This window comes from Petaurus breviceps, unplaced genomic scaffold, assembly GCF_028583685.1.
Source record: "Petaurus breviceps papuanus isolate PSGF00001 unplaced genomic scaffold, PetGlider_PUasm1.0 90752, whole genome shotgun sequence".
NCBI classification, from domain to species: domain Eukaryota; kingdom Metazoa; phylum Chordata; class Mammalia; order Diprotodontia; family Petauridae; genus Petaurus; species Petaurus breviceps.
The window spans coordinates 147,630-164,904 of NW_027187336.1; the positions used below are offsets into that span (position 1 = coordinate 147,630).

The following is a 17,275-nucleotide window of genomic DNA, read 5'->3' on the forward strand; positions in this document are numbered from 1 at the left end:
AACATTTACGCAAAGAAATGAAGAACAATGAAAAAACCTATCTAGAAATTGTGCTTATCAGATAATCAAAAAATGTGGGTCAATGATTATTAAACAAGAGCCAAGATTGAAGAGTAGAAACAGGACTTCCTTGCCGCCCCCACTTCCATCCTCCAATACATGTAAAAAATTACTCTAAACAAACTTTAGTGCTACAGAACCCACAAAGTGACAGAGAGAAACTAACTTCCTGCTGAAGACAGTCTGGCAGGGAAGGGAATATTGCAGCGCTCTGGGAGCAGAGCCCAGCCCCACCCCCGAGCCCAAGGTTTAAACCTCAGGACAGCCACAACCAGCCATGGCTAGAGGGACTTTGGGAGAGTGGATCACCAGCAGCTGTGGGGGTCTCTAGAATTGTCAACCCATAGATGCCAAAGACAAAGTGAGAGGTCAGTGTAGACTTTGGGAACAGAGAGTCTGGGAGTGTGGTTTTGCCTCTGCCCCCTGGAGGGAGAAGGAGCTGAGGCACGGCCGTGCAGCCCAGTGAGCCAGAGCGTGTGGAGGCTTCAGAGAGGGCAGCCAACTAATAGCACTGGCAGCCGAGAAAACCCCAGCAATTTGGGACAAAGCTCTCCTCTCTGGAAGCAGAGTTCTACTGTCTCAAAAAGCTCAAAAGTCAATTAATTGAGTGGCAACATAAGCAACCAAAGGAAGCACAGCAAGCACAGCAATCCAACATTAGACTCCTATTTTGGGGACAGATCAGATCAAAGCATGGAACAGGAGGAAGACATGGAAGTCAGAACTCCTGCACCAAAAGCTTCCAAGAAAAATATGAACTAGTTAACAGGCCATAGAGGAGCTTAAGAAGGATTTTGAAAACCAAATAAGAGAAGTAGAGGAAAAATCAGGAAGATAAATGAGAACGATGCAAGAAAATCAAGAATAAAAGAGTCAACAACCTGACTGAAGAAAATAACACCTTAAAAAATAGACTAATTCAAATGGCAAAAGAGGCTCAAAAAGCCAATGGGGAGAAGAATGCCTTAAAAAGCCAAATTTTCCAGATGGAAAAAGAATCTCAAAAGCTCACTGAAGAGAATAATTCCTTTAGAATTAGATTGGAGCAATTAGTGACTTTATAAGAAATCAAGATACTACAAAATAGATCCAAACAAATGAAAAAATAGAAGGCAATGTGAAACATCTCATTGAAAAAACCACTGACCTGGAAAATAGATCCAGGAGAGAAAATTTAAAAATTACTGAACTACCTGAAAGCCATCATCAAAAAAAGAACCTAGAAATAATTAGTAAACAAAAGGAAACCAGAAGAGGGTGAAGATGAACATTTCTTTGTTTCTCAGACCTACCCAAGCATCTAGTGAACTATGAGAAATTTTCCTATTTTTCAGTCTCACAAACACATTCTGGTCCTACACAGGCAGACCTTTGTCCCTACACTCACATTTGAGCCAAAGCTGCTTATGTTTTACTTGATAATTCTTTAGCTGAAAGTCTGATATAAATTCAGTCAATTCATATCATTCTTATTACAGTTTATTCATTCTATTTTTTAAAGCTTACCAGTATCTGTTGGTGATGTTCTCCTATTTTATAGCTTCCAAAATGTATTATTCCAGGTTCTGCCTTTACAACTTTATTTTGTTCAAGCTTTGTAAAAATCTCTATCCACACAATGTCGATAAAGACAACATGAAAAATAAAAGAGACATTAAATGAAAATCAATTATGTTAAAATGAATTCCTTTAAATTTAGGGTATTTTTTAAAAGTTTTTATTCATTGTAAACTTAAATGCAAAATGAGTGGGGAAAAAAGAACATTTTCATGTACATAGTAGAACATAAAGAGAGGACTCAATGTAAAACCATGAATTTCCATTTCAAATTTTAAAAAATTTTCAAATTAAAAAAACAACAACAATGTGACAAATACTACATCTTGTTTTCAAAGTTACCCAGCTTTTCTGTGCTTCAAATTTGGAGTATTTTAAATGCCAGTTAAAGTTTTGTTGTTCTTTGAGGCACTGCAAGTCACATCAAACAAGATTAAGCATGTGAATTATTACTAGTATATATGACAATAATAGCAGCTAGCATTTATAAAGTACTTTAAGATTTGGAAAACACTTTATACTATTTTCCTCAGTCCTCACAACAACTTTGGGAGGTAGGTATTATTATTTATTATCATTATTATTATGATTATCTCCACTTCATAGATGAGAAAACTGAGACTCAAGGTGACTTTCCCCCAGTCACTCAGTAAGTATCCGAGACAAGATTTGAACTCAGGTCTTCCTGAGTCCAGCACTTGAGTCACTGTGCCACATAGCTACTTCTGCCTTTAAATAAACTGCATATTCTTTTCATTTTTGTTAAATCTCTTCTAGATAATTTATCATCTCTATTTGTTTGACTATCCTTATTAATTATGAGGAAGAGAAAGTGAGCTAATGGGAGTGTGAGAAATACCAACAAAGAAAGAAAGAAAAACATCAACAAAACATTAAAAATACACAAAAGGAAAAAAGAAAAGGACACAGAACAATTTTGTTATTCCTTTGTTAAATTTAATATACATATTTTAAAGCAAGTTATGTTTAACAGAAGCTCACAGTTTCATATACAACCCTCTTTTTTTGGTTCTTTGTATATTAAAATGTTCATGTTTGTGATGATTAATAATAACAAATTCATAATAAAAAGAAAGTTTTTTAAATAGAAAAATCCATCATCAAATTGTGGTATATGAATGTTAAGGAACATTATTGCACACCGAAGATTACAAGGAATACAAAGAAATGTGAAAAGATTTATATGAAACCAATACTAAGAGGGAAAATAAAGTAAAATTATAAGAATAACATATGAACTGGTTTCAATTACGTAAAGGAAGACAAAAATCCACAAAAATGAAACAATATATTCAATGGATAACATTGGTATTGTCATGTTAAAGCGAAGGTACATGGTCTTCATTTCTTTAATCAATGCATAAATAAAAGGATGACATTTCATTTATAAACACTGGATCAGGGGCGCTCAGTGAATAGAACACTGGCCCTGGAGTCAGGAGGACCTGAGTTCAAATCTGGCCTCAGACACTTAACACAAAAACTAGCCGTGTGATCTTGGACAAGTCACTTAACCCCAATTGCCCTCCAAAAAGTAAAAACAAAAACACACACAAAAAAACCCCATAGGATCAGAGAGTTGATGTCTGGAGTGATGTCATTGAGGGCAACTGCTTATATTCCATGTGAGGAAAACTAAAAGCCAGACAGGTGAAACAACTGGTTCAAGGCCACATAGTAAGTTTGGAGAAGTGGGATCTATTTTTAGGCCATCTAACTCCAAATCAAGAGCTACCTGATTCTACTGTATCTGACTTCTAAAATGATATTTCATTTAATTTTGTTGCTGTTTTGCTGAATTTATTATTGGGGAAAATAAATAATTTCAAAATAAAATTAGTCATGTTAAATATAGCACTCTAGATTTTGTCAGAACTTAAAAAGAATTTTTTGTTTTGTGAAAATTTTTATGATAAAACTCCAATATCTAAAGGGACAAGTATTTCACAATCACTTAATATTTAATAAGCACCCTATTCAGAGTACTAAGCATTTAATTTTTATTATTGTGAACAAATAATAAAAGTAACCCACATATATAATGCTTTACAACTCACAAAATCCCTCCCTCAAAATATTCTTGAGGTAGGCAGTATAATTCTGACTATACCTATTTTAGAGATGCAGAAACTTAGGCACAGAAAAGTGAAGAGACATCTCCAACTCACGTACCTATTAAGTGTTAGCACCAGGACTAGAACTCACTTCTAACTCCAAGACCTTCTACTCTACTCCATGACTTTCCAGGAAATTGAATGTACTTCACTTTAATGATTTGACTTTGGTTAGAATAGCATTGCCATATGCCACATAACATATTCTAGAAATTATGAGGATTATGATCTCCAAACAGTTAAAGTTATATATAGTCTTCTCAGTTATCAGACTGTGTTATTTCAGTTTTGTGCCACAGTTTTAAAACTCTGTGAGTTCACAAAAAATATCTTAAACCCTACTTTGCAATGTCATCAGTGGAGGATTAGATGACAGTAGTCAGTACAGTGTTTTAAAGATATATCGTATTGGGGCGGCCAGGTAGCACAACGAGTAAGAGCACCGGCTCCAGTGTTGGAATGACCTGGAGATCGAATCCCGGGCTCAGACACTTAGCACCTACCCAGAAACACCTGGCCGTATAAACTTGAGCAAGTTACTTAACCCCAATTGCTTAGGGGCGGCCAGGTGGCTCAGTGAGTAAAAGCACCGGCTCCAGTGTCGGGATGACCTGGATCAAATCCAGGCTCAGATACTCAGCACCACACCCAGAAATAACTGGCCGTGTAACCTTGAGCAAGTTACTTAACCCCGATTGCTTAAAAAAAAAAAAAGAAAAAAAAGATATATCATATTAGCACAAAAGAGATATTCTAGATTCATTAAAATATGATTTTCTTTAGGCCTGTTTTTCCCCCAAATGATAAACTTGTTCTAGCTTACATGACTCCTAAACATAATACTTAAAGAATTTCCAAAAAATGAGGAAAAACAACGTTAAGTACTTATAAATAAATATATATATATGTATATACATATTTATAAAATGTGATTCATTTATTTGTATAAATAAACTATATGTGTACACACACAAACATACACACACATACATACATATATACATATAATACAAAGTGCCTTTACAGGTTGGGGAAATGAACCATGAACAATGGGGGTAATCAATACTGGCCTCAAAGAAACTGATGTGAGTTGAGCCCTGGGAAGCTAGGGCTTCCAAGATGTGGCTAGGAGAAGGCAGAGCCTTCTAGGCATGAAAAATTCCTTGTGTAAGTTATGGAGGTGGCAGATGGAATGCCAAGCATGGGCAAGAGAAAGTAGGATATTTTGGTTGAATGTAGAGTATTTTAACAGTCTGGAAAGGCTGATAATAACAAGACATTACTTGCATATAGCATTTATTTCATTTTCAAAGTACTTTCACAAGCACGTTGATATCACAATAACCCAGACTGCTCAGAATCTACTGCTCAGAATTTACTTTCTATCAAAAATATGTACTCTTACTTCACATGAAAGAACATAATATCACAGGGCGGCCAGGTAGCACAACAAGTAAGAGCACCAGCTCTAGTGTCAGGATAACCTGGGGATCAAATCCGGGCTCAGACACTTAGCACCACACCCAGAAATAAATGGCCATGTAACCTTGAGAAAGCTACTTAACCCTAATTGCTTAAAAAAAAAAAAAGAACATAATATCACTTTTATTTTTTTCACCTCATTTCCCAAAGATGTCTCAAGCTTTAATATGCATCAATGGATTCTTGCCACATTTGAGTAAGGCACGTTTCTAATCTAAAGGTAGCTACTTAAAGAAAGGCACCTCCACTGAGACTGCCTAGCAGACCAAGGCGACAAGCCTAGTATGGACTCACAGCATCTCCTTCACTTATGGGCATACCAATAGATCCTCCTTTAAAAGAAGAATTGACAAGGTATGAAGTTATAACTAATTTTTAAAGTTGGAAGTTTATACTTTTATACAAAGTATTTACATTTTTTTAAGTTTTAGTGATAACTTTTATCAGTAGAAATAGGTAGGTGACATAGTAGATAGTGTAAGATTTATAGTCAGGAAGAACTGAGTTCAAATCCTACCTCAGACATTTACTACCTGTGTGACCCTGGGCATATCATTCAACCTCTCTCAGCCTCAATTTTCCCATCTGCAAAATGGAAGTAATAATATTGTAATACCTTCCTCACAGGGTTATTATGAGGATCAAATGAAAGAAAACACATGAAGAGTTTTGCAAATCTTAAAGCACCATGTAAATAGTAGTTGTTATCAGTCACCTAGTAAAGCTATATATGTGGCATTTCCACTGCTGAAAAAATTTTGTGAACTTCCCTTCTGAAAGTCATCAGAGACTGTTAATTGACCACACTAGAAAGTCGTTCTTTTTATTCTATGGTCACATCTCATTTTTTGTATCATCTACACCTACCTTGTATCATCACTTACCTCCTTTACCAGCCTTGGATCCCAACAACTTTTGGCAATTTCTGAAAATCAAATCCATCCTCAAAGGATGAGAGTTTATCACCACTGAAGCTATTTTTAAAGACATGCCCCTGGCTGATTTCAGAATTACTTTTAAAAATTCAATTTCAAAAGACAAGTCCCCAAAATGGACGAGATCTACTTAAGGGGTTTAGACTTCTAGGATGTTTACTTTGAAATGAATAATATTCATGTGAATAAATAAATTACAGTCTTCTTGAAATTTTTAAAAGCCAGTGATATTACTTTAAGCACAACAGTTCTCAAAGTGTGGTCTACAGACCCTTAGGGGTACCTGATACCCTTTCAGGGGAAGTAAGAGGTCAAAACTATTTTCATATAATACTAAGTCATTATTTGCTTATTGAAGTACTCCTCTCTTTTAAAACTACATTTCTGTGTGAGACCAGATTTTCTTCATATACTTCAAACAAACCAATATGACATATCTCAATAGATTGAATGCAGAAACAGATATGAGAATCTAGTTGTCATCCATTAAACCCAGCATTAAAGAGAATTTCAAAAATATGAAAAACAATGTCACTCTTCTCATTAAACTTTTTTGGGAAAATAATTGTATTTCATAAAAATATGTTGTTTTTGTTAACAAGTCATTTATTTTTGCAAACAAGTAATATTTCAAATAAATTATGAAATATTTTTAAATTTATGTTTTATTTTCTAACATGGTAAATGTCAATAGATATAATCCATATAAGCAAAAGCTCTTTGGAGTCCTAAATAATTTTTAAAAGAGTAAAGGTGCCTTGAGATCAAAAAGTTTGAGACCCACTACTTGGAGTTATATGCAATTTTTCTCTGATCCTACTATTATGTAATTGGTTATACTTAAAATTGCTTCACTAAATTCAAGGGATAACTTTCAAAGACAGTTAGTAATGGCTATCACAATGTTTTAAGAGGCAGGTCCTAGTATAAAATTTAAAGCATTTTTTTCATACTAGAAAAAGGTTGCATTTTCCAGATAACTAGAATGCTGGACAACTTAAATTTTTAATGGTAATTAAAAATTTGGCCCTGTAAATTTATCAGTTAACAGAGTGGCAATATTATTAATCTGAGTAAATCTGAGTAAACTACCGTGTTATCACTCTATAAAATGGCATAAACATAGATAATAAGTTAGCATAAAAATTTAACTAGATTTTTAAAAATAGTGTACTTCACAGATCTGTGGCTTACTTTCTCATCTGGAAAAATCTTGGTGATAAAAAAGATCCAAATCTTGATCACTTACTTGATTCCAGTAGGTGATTAGGTACTTCCTTTCTTTTCTTTGGCTCTTCTACTAGGCTGGCCAGAAGAATAGGAGATATGCTGGAATTTGTCCTTTTATCTGTATTAGATTTTATATTCATTGATTTTACCACCTCCATTTTATCATGAAAAATGCAGTCTCATATAAATGGTCAATAATTCACCTGAAGAGAAGATATGGGAAGCACATGTAAGAGAAAATGCAGGCACTTCAGCTCCCAATTATTAACTAAAGAATTGTGCACAGTTTTGTGATTCGTAACTTAAGAAGGATATTGATAAGTTCAAGAGTATCCAAAAGAAGGCTTGAGGATGGCAAAAGGCCATAAGTCCATGTTGTATGAGGATCAGTTATAGGAAAGGGGGTGTTTAGCTTGGAAAAGAGTTTATGAGTGACCATGACCAAACAGTTATTTTCAAGTATTTGGATGGTTGCCACTTAGAAAAGGAATTTAACTGTTCTGTTTGGCTACAGAGGGCAGAACCAGGAACAAAGATTGGAACTTGCAAAAACTTTATGATGTTGGGGTTGGGGGAGGGGAAGCACCAGCCCTGGAGTCAGGAGGACCTGAGTTCAAATCCAGCCTCAGACACTTAACACAAAAACTAGCCGTGTGACCTTGGGCAAGTCACTTGACCCCAATCGCTCTCCAAAAAGCAAAAAAAATTTAATAACTCCTGATTCTAGTCTAGTGTCCTCATTTGGGGTGGCTAGATGGCGCAGTGAATAGAGCACTGGCCCTGAAGTCAGGAGGACCTGAGTTCAAATCCGGCCTCAGACACTTGACACACTTACTAGGCATGTGACTTTGGGCAAGTCACTTAACCTCAATTGCCCTCCAAAAAAAGCAAAAAAAAAAAAGTTAAACAATTAGTTGCTAAGTGTGCTATCCCTTTTGTGTATGTGTTGGGCTAGATGGCTGCAGAGGTCTCTTTAAACTCTAAAATATAGTAATTCTTTTCCTTGAAATAACCCAACTTTAGAAAATTACATAATCTGTCTAATGGCTTCTCTCCTTTCTATGAAATCTGAGTAATAAGTTTGTGTTGTATCCTCCATTGTTTCTTGACATTTCTGTTTATTTCCTTTCTCTAAAACACCAATTCTTAATGCAAGAAAAAGGGATCATATCAGAGTATGGTAAGTCTTAATTAGCAACTGTGCAAGAATTTGTTTGCTTGTTTATTTATTTGTGCCCAGAGTTATTCATTTGAATTTGAAATTACCTCAAGTCCTTGAGATGGGAGATGGAAAGAATGTAATAGAATAGGCTTTCTTGATACAGAGTGTTAAAAGCTCTAAAATGTCTGCCAGGGCTCCAGAATGCAGTGGCATGGTCTTTGGTTAGGTCTCCTTTTCAACCAAATTTCTAAGATAGCAATAGGGAATGATGTGACTTACAATGATGAAAAGTCTGAAACAGGAAATGCCCTTGCCTTATGACACTAAGTCAACTCTTCAGGATTCAAAGACTAATTACCACTCTAAGGACTCTGTAGGAAAACTTATTAATTCTTCCCTTTCTCTTTCCTTCTTTTAATATTTAGAACATTTAATTTTTTATGGGAATCTAAGTGAAAGTGAGTAGAAAAGGAAAAAAGAAATTTAAATTAAAATTTGCTTCTGAAATAAACAAATGTCCTTCCTGAATAGCAAGAATTTAAACTAGAGGTATAAAAAAAGATTTTAGATTACCTATGAATTTCATTTACTTACATTATCCTAGACTTGTGTTCTATGAAAATCCCAATGTCAATAGCAAAAGAATACACGTAATTGTATGGCACCTTGAAAGGTCATCAAGGTCCTCACCATAAGACAAAACTGGTTCAAATCTGGCCTCAGACACTTAAACGCTTACTAGCCATGTGATCTTGGGCAAACCACTTAACCCCAATTGCCCTGCCCTCACCCTCAAAAAAAAATCTATTAGGCAAAACTATACCTAAACCATCTGAGAGCTGAAGATTATCTTCTATTTTAAAAGATATCTGGAAAATATTCCACAGCTCTCTTATCAGTTCACTGTTAATCAGTACTTTCAAGTGTCTAAATTAAATCTGAAGGGACATTCCCTTGACCTTAAGTCCCTCAGACCTCATAAAGCATCTCCCATACATCATTAAAATGTAAGCTCCTTGAGGGCAGGATGTTTGTTTGTATTTGTATCCCCAGTGCTTAGCACAGTGCCTGGAATACAGTAAGTACTTTTCTTGTTTGTTCTTCATTTTTGAAGAGGACCAATGATATCATGGGGCGATATCTTGACTTGTAAGTTCACTCACAAATTCACAAATTGGATTTAAGTGATGCAGAGCTGCAAAAAGTCATTGGCCTCACTCTCTTCCAAAGTCATGGAAGTCCAGTGTCAGGACAAAGTCAAGAATACTGGCAGTGGCCCAGGATGCAGTGGATGATCTTGGTGTCTTTGATGCCTGACCAAGCTCTAAGTGTTCCACAGCACCTGCTTCAGCCACCTTCATGGCCACTGAAATAAATTGTTCTCATCCACCCAATCTGCTGGGGGATGTCTTCACATGCCTGGAGTAAACATCCACCTAATATACCAACAGATTTGGGCTCTGTTGGTTATCCTCAACCTGGTTTAGCCCATCTGCCAACACAATTTTGTCAGGGTGTGGCCACTGTAAATGCCACAGCTTCTTGGAGCCATAGGTGAGAGCATAGTGAAGGTAAACACCAAAGGTGGATGAGCAGCCCTGAAAAGCAAGCCCTCACACTAGAGGTGCTAGTCCTCCCTGAAAACCCCATATACCCCATATTTAATAAATAAGTACAAAATAAATGCTCATTTCCTTCCTTCCTTGCTTGCTTCCATTCTTCCATTCAATAGACCCTTCCATGACTAAATTATCTAAGTATATTTATTGATACTTTCTAGGTACAGTGTTTCCCCGATAATAAGACCTATCCTGAAAATAAGCCCTCCCCTTATTGTGTAAGATTCCTCTAAAATAAGCCCTCCCCCAAAAATAAGCCCTATTGAGATTGCTACTGTAGTGAAGGTGATCCCCTGTGCTACACGCTACATTATGGTACCCTCTGTATGCACCTTCTCCCCTCCCCCCCCGTGAAACGCACAAGCTGCATCCAATCAGAGCTGCAGCAGTGAACGCGTCATCCTGTTCTTCCCCAGTGATTTGCTTGCTGGCGCCATTGAGAGCAGTGCCGCGGAGGAGAGCTGAGGCAGGACAACACAAGCCCTCCCCTGAAAATAAGCCCTCTGGTGTTTTTCTTTCCAAAAAAATTAATAAGACAGTGTCTTATTATCAGGAAACATGGTACTAGTGTTGTGCTAACACTATGGGGAAAAATAGAAGAAAATATTGTCTCTCTTCTCAGATTACGCAGTCAAATTGGCAAAATAATACCACACATAAAATGATAATTAAAAACACTATGCTGTATGGATAATCATAAAACAAAGAGTATGAATAATAAATACTTTAATAGGTCAGAGAAAGAACTATTGATAATGGACTCCAGGGTGGCTTTTGGCAGGAGGGGAAGCTTAAGATGGACCTCAAAGGAATGAACAGAAATTTTGTAGATCAAAAACCTAGGGGAAAGTATTCCAGGTAAAGGGAAAACAGCACAGCAGCATTGTGTCATGAAAAAAAGTCTCTGGGAAAGAAGTCAGGAGACCTGAATTCTAGTAGCCACTAATTAATTGTGTCACTTTGGCAAGTCATTTCATCTCCCCTGTAAAATGAAGTGACTGGACCAAATTATTTCAGAGAGCTCTTTGAACTATATTAGTCCATGAATTTGCAAATTCATTCTTTTGAAATTCTTTTCTTTTTTTCTGTATGAGATAGTTTATACACTAATTCCTTAGAAAATTGAAGCCTCAGGACTTGAAAATACTAACTCAAGAACCTACTGAGAAGTGCCACCTATACCCTTTCTTCTCATCTCCCCCTTTGCTCTATATTCTGATTTTTCATTGTCTTCTCCTTGACCACCTCTTAAAAATTCTCTTTTAATGATTTCTATGACACCATACTATCTTAGTTCTCCTCTCATTTCAGAATGTTTCTTCTTATTTTGCTAGCTCTTCTTCTTTCTCTTTCTTCTTAAAACCAAGTGTTCCCTAAGGTTCAGTCCTCAAAGTCTCTTCTTTCTCACATAATCTGTCATTCAGAGAGTTTACTGACACTGTGACAATTATGAACTTTTTGCAGATCACAACCAAATCTTTTATCTCTAGCCCTGACTTCTAATACAGTATCCAGTCTGGTTTCCAATTATGCCCAATTGTCATCTCAATTCAATGCCAAGGACTAAATTAATCATTTACTCTCTAATCTCTGTGGTTGGTACAGGCTGTCTCCACAATGGGCAATGCTCTTCCTCCTCACTTCTGCCCGTTGGAACCCTTAGCTCCCCTCAAAGTTCAATAAAACTGCCACCACCTTCAAGAGGCTTTTTTTTGTTTGTTTATTTGAAAATCTTAACTCAAGAAGTACCACCCCCCAAGACAGTTTTTTATTGCTACTCATCCCCATCATTCTGTCTTTTTTCTTTAAATATGCTGCATATTTATGAATATGTTGTATTACTGCCAGTAGAACATACAATGCAAACTTCTTGAGAGCAGAAATTTTTTAAAAATTTGTAGCCCCAGTATCTGGCACAAAGTAAGCATATTATAAACACTTGTTTTTCTTCTGACTTATAAAACTTATAAATGCTACCAACGAGTTGAAGTTTAATCTGGTACTGCTTTTTATTGGTATTTTTATACTTAACAGTACATCAGCAAGCATTTATTAACCACCTACTATGTTCCAGGCACTGTTCTTACAGATCTTATAGCCTCATTTAAATTGTAGAAACTGTATAGTATATGTTTTTGTACTCCTACCCTCTTCATCCAAGCAAGTATCTAGTATAGTGATGAATATTGCAGGTATTCAATTTTTTTTAACTGTCCCATTCATCTCACACCCTTAAAATAAGGTTTTCTCCAGTCACCAAAAGTCCCTTCAATCCTTCTTCATACACCTAAAGAATATCAGATGTAAACGAGAAAGGCACCCTGTTGGCTTTCAGTAATCAAGAGTACTTAGGTTCAAATCCCAGCTCTGCCATGTACTACCTAGTGTGATCGTGGACTAGTCCTTTGTTTCTTGGAGCCCATTAAATAAGGAAGTTGAACAAGATGATCTCTTGGGTTTCTTCAAGGTCTATGACAGTAATATTCATCTTACAGATGAGGACACTAAGGTTGACAACAGGTCTTTCTACAGGTTCTTCCTTCAACCATTATGACTTAACCCCGCCCACCCCCAAACAAACCTCACTCTATCTCTCAAATCTCCTTTCCAAACTCCTTCACTCTCATGTATCATTCAGCAGCCGCTGCAGCAGCATTCCATCTCCTCCTCACCCGTCCTCATTATCTTGGGCAAGCCACAACCTCTACGAGCCTGCAGTTTCCTCATATGTAAAATGGGAACAATAATAGCCCTCACCTCATAGTGCTATTTTGAGGATCAAATGAAACATGTGTGAAATGCTATGCAAAACTTAATATATAAATGTTAGTTATTATTGTTGTTAAGAAGCAATATTACTTAATCGGTAGGTTGGAGGACGTGGGTTCTAGTCCTGTCTTTGACATATTTGATTGTAGGACACTGGACACGCCCCTTAACCTCCCGATCATCTTTCTGAAACTATAAATTTTCAGAGAAAAGGCGGCTAGGTGGCGCAGTGAATAGAGCACTGGTCCTGGAGTCAGGAGGAACGGATTTCAACCAGATACTTAACACTTACTAGCCGTGTGACCTTGGGCAAGTCACTTAACCCCAATTGCCCTGCCTTCCCCCCTCCAAAAAGCGAAAAAAAAAAAAGAAAAAAATTTTCAGAGAAGATGCAGACTGGCATTGGTAGGGTCCCTCATAGGGGGTTTCCTACACTAAGGAAATCACAGGTCCATTCATTCATATCCTTCATCCACTCACTCAAAAACTCACAGAACTTTAAAGCTGCAAAAGGAGTCCAATGCCACTTCACTCTGCAGAGGAAAAAAAGAGGGCTGAGAGAGAGGAAATAACTTACCCTAAGTCACATAGCTGAAAAAAGAATTCAGGTCTGGGGCTAGAAGACAGGCCTCCTAACACGGAGATGCCACACTCAGTCCGGGATAGCCCCCATGCATCCCATTACCTCACCGTTTGCCCCAGAAGCTCTTCCACCCAATCTCGCTCCCGTGCCCGCTCACCTCAACTCCAGAGAGGGGGCTTGTCCCCGGGGCCCGCAGGGTAGTGCCCCCCGCGCCGCCCCCGGCCGGGAGCCTAGAGCGGCCCGACCAGCGGGACTCTCCAGTCCCGGCCACGCCACGGCTGCTGCTATGACAACGGGACGCTCTTCCGCGACTACGGGAGCGAAAGGACAGAACCAAATGACTCCCAAACGTGGGGGATAGAAGAGGGGGATTGGAAGTAAATAAGGTGATGGCGGGGGAACGGAGTAAGAAAAGTAGAGATTTTTTTTATACATAGTGTTTTTGTGTTGGTTTCAGAGGACATACCTAAGCTAGATGGACAGGGACCTTCTGTTAAATGGGAAGAACGGGAAAAATGACCCGTTAGAAGACGAGAATAAGATGGACCCTGCCATTATCTGGCTACTGGAAGGGAAGGGGCCCATGCAAAGGTAAGAGGGAAGAGAAATGTCTGGAAATTTCGAACTTTTCCAGAAGAAATGGGTCCGGCTTGCTTCTTTTCTCCCTAGAATAAAAAGAAACTTCATATACCTAGAAGAGGCCCTCTACAAATACAAAGCAAGAGATATAGAAAGACGAATGAATGCAGCCTAAATTCACTATAGACAGTATAGAGAAGAGGTAAAAGAAAATCACTCATCCTAATTGGAGAAAGAGTCAAGGTTGGTAGGGGCTCAGCGAGTAAGAGCACTGGCCCAGTGTCAGGACGACCTGGGGGATCGAAATAAGTGGCCCTGTAACCTTGAGCAAGTTACTTAACCCCAATCACTTAAAAAAAAAAAAAGAGTCAAGGTTGGAGACCTTCTGTGGAAAGTAATAAGGAAGTGTCTTGTGGCAGCTTTTTGGGAAGTTATTTTGAATGTTATTTAGATTACATTATTTTGAATGTTATTTAGATATAAGACAAATCAATTAACCAATAAGCTCCAGAGTCTGTACCAAACCCTGAAAATAGAAAGAGAAAGATGAAACAACCCTTGCCCTGAGGGAAGATTACATTATAATAGAGAAATCAGGATGTTTGAATATAAGTAGTTTTCCTCCCTTGGGGGAAAAAGTATACTACCAGCTACTCAGCTCCTGGAAAGGCTTCAATTAGAATAGAAATTCTTTAATTTTGTGTCATAGACCCCTTTAGTAATCTGGCAAAACCTATGGATTCCTCAGAAAAATATTTTTAAATAACTGAAGGAAATAAAGATGTAATTTGTTTTTTTCCATCAAGTTTATAGATCATCTGAAATCTATGGGTCTGTGAAGCAGAGATGAAGAATCCTTGGACTAGAAGATAGCCATTTAGATGAGATGTGAAAGAAAAGTCATTCAGTCAGGCAACAAGAATTTATTATGTGCTTACATATGCAGTAAGTGCTAGAGATACAAAGAAAGGGTAAAAACACATTCCGCGACCTCTAAGAGCTCATATTCCAATGGAGACAATATAAACAAGAGATATATGGAGTAGATGGAAGATTATCTCCAAGATAGTGCATTGCTTGGGGGAGGGAGAGGAAAGGGATGGAAAATGCCTCCTTGCCAACAATAGGCTAGATATAGAGTTTGTAGAGGGGCGTAGATATTCGAGAAGTTTAGAAAGATAGGAAGGGATAGTTGTTTAGAGCTTAAAAATGCTAGAGAAATTTATATTTAATTTTAGAAGTCTCTGGAGTTTGAGTCTGTATGTAAGGAATGTGACATGACCAGAACCTACATGTAGTGCTTTAGGAAATATACTTTGACAACTGTAAAAAGAATGAATTGTAAAAGGAATGGGGAGACACTTAAGTTAGAGAGACTAAAGAAAAGGCTATTGCAACAGGGCCAGTGAGGGGTAATGAAGACCTGGATTGAATTTGTGGCTGTATGAGTGCCAAAAGATGTATGAGAGAGATGTTGTCATAAAAGAAAAAACAAGATCTGACAACTGATTGGATGAATATGTGAGGTGAATGAGAATGAAGAATCAGAAATTACACCCAGGTTGAGAACTCGGTAGCCTGGAATTTCTGGATGGCAGTGCTCCTGATAGTAATCAGAGAGTTTTGGAGAAGGATACATTTGGAAACAAAAGACAACAAATTCTGTTTTGGACATGCTGTGTCCTCAATGCTTACAGGAGGTGGAGGAAAGGGAATAAATATTTATAAGTGCCATCATATGTTATTATGTTATTAAGAACATATGTTATTAAGCACTATGCTAAATACATTTCTTCTTACAAACATTATTTCATTTGATGCTCACAACCACCCTGAAATAGGTACAATTATTGTCCCCACTTTACAGTTGAGGAAACTGAGGCAGATAGCTGTTAAGTGAATTTCTTCACATAGCTAGTAAGTATCTCAAGGCCAGAATTGAATTTGAGTCTTCCTAACTCCAAATCCAGAGCTCTAAACTTTTCATTACCAGCTTTTCCTACAGATTTTCTCTTTTACAACACATCTACTTTGTAAGAGATCAAGAGACAATTCAGGAAACAGGCAACAATTCATGATATGAGACAAATGAAAAAGATCAAATGATATGATGAATAACCACAAAGTAATCTGCCTCTAAGATCATGGTCCCAAGAGACCATCTAGCCTAATCCCCTTATTTTATAGAGAATGATGCCTACATCTGGGGAGGTTAAGTAATCTGGCTGTGATCACACAAGTGGTGAATATCAGAGGCAAGATTTGATCTTAAATCTTCTGACCCTAGAGCTGGTGCTCTTTACATTGGACCATGTGACCTCAGAGTGCAGTGATACTTTCATAAGACCATGATTCTCTATGGCAGCCTCAATTGAATCCATGGAATCTCTGTCTTCAGAGAAATGGCAGAATATAGGTAGATTGTTGGACAATGATAGCAGTGCTAATGTAGATTTGAGACAAATAATGTCTATAAAGGCAAGGCTAACTGTGATTGACAATAGTAGAAATAGTCTTGACCAAACATAGCTGAGGACAGTGTAAAGGGACAAGGAGATACCTGGAAAAGCATTCCAATGCCAACACAAAGCAATCCTCTCTTTGGTGTCTTGGGAACATAAGTTCCCATTATCTTCTCCTAATCCTCCCCCCCTACTGGAGTTTTCCACTTTTTTTTTTTTTCATTTTTCAAATGCTTTATTTACTTCTGGTTTACATCATTAATTTCCACCAGACTTTGAGTTACAAATTTTCTCCCCATTTTTCCTTTACCCATCACCCCAAAATAGCAATCTCACAGGATATCCCCTCCTCCAATCTGCTCTCTCCCATATGTTTTCCCATACCCCTTTCGACTTTTCCCAGTAGGGCATGGTGGATCTCTATGCCCCAGTACCTGTATATCCTATTTATGAATTACATGTAAAATAGTATTAATAATAGTATATATATATATATATATATATATATATATATGTCTCTGTGTGTGTGTAATTTTAAATATTTGATTTAAAACTTTGAATTCCAGATTCATTCCCTTACTCCCTTGTCACCCACCCTAACTGGGAAGATAAGCAGTTCAGTATAGGTAGTACATGTGTAAAACATTAACATAGTAGATATATTGTAAAAGACTGACTATATTTCCCTCCCTCCTATCCCAC

The 17,275-nt window shown here is 37.3% G+C and overlaps 1 protein-coding gene across 1 annotated transcript in view; it reads right to left on the bottom strand.

Moving 5' to 3' along the window:
- CFAP221 (cilia and flagella associated protein 221) overlaps positions 1 to 13,823 on the bottom strand; it is a 123,823-nt gene extending 110,000 nt beyond the window's left edge. Inside the window, exons 1-3 of the mRNA XM_069067751.1 lie at positions 13,690 to 13,823; positions 7,419 to 7,602; positions 1,567 to 1,667 (exon numbers count right to left, since the gene is read on the bottom strand). Of these exons, the coding sequence (XP_068923852.1) occupies positions 1,567 to 1,667; positions 7,419 to 7,557 (240 nt within the window). The 5' untranslated portion in view covers positions 7,558 to 7,602; positions 13,690 to 13,823. The remainder of the gene's footprint in view (positions 1 to 1,566; positions 1,668 to 7,418; positions 7,603 to 13,689) is intronic.
- Positions 13,824 to 17,275: the final 3,452 nt, after the last annotated feature.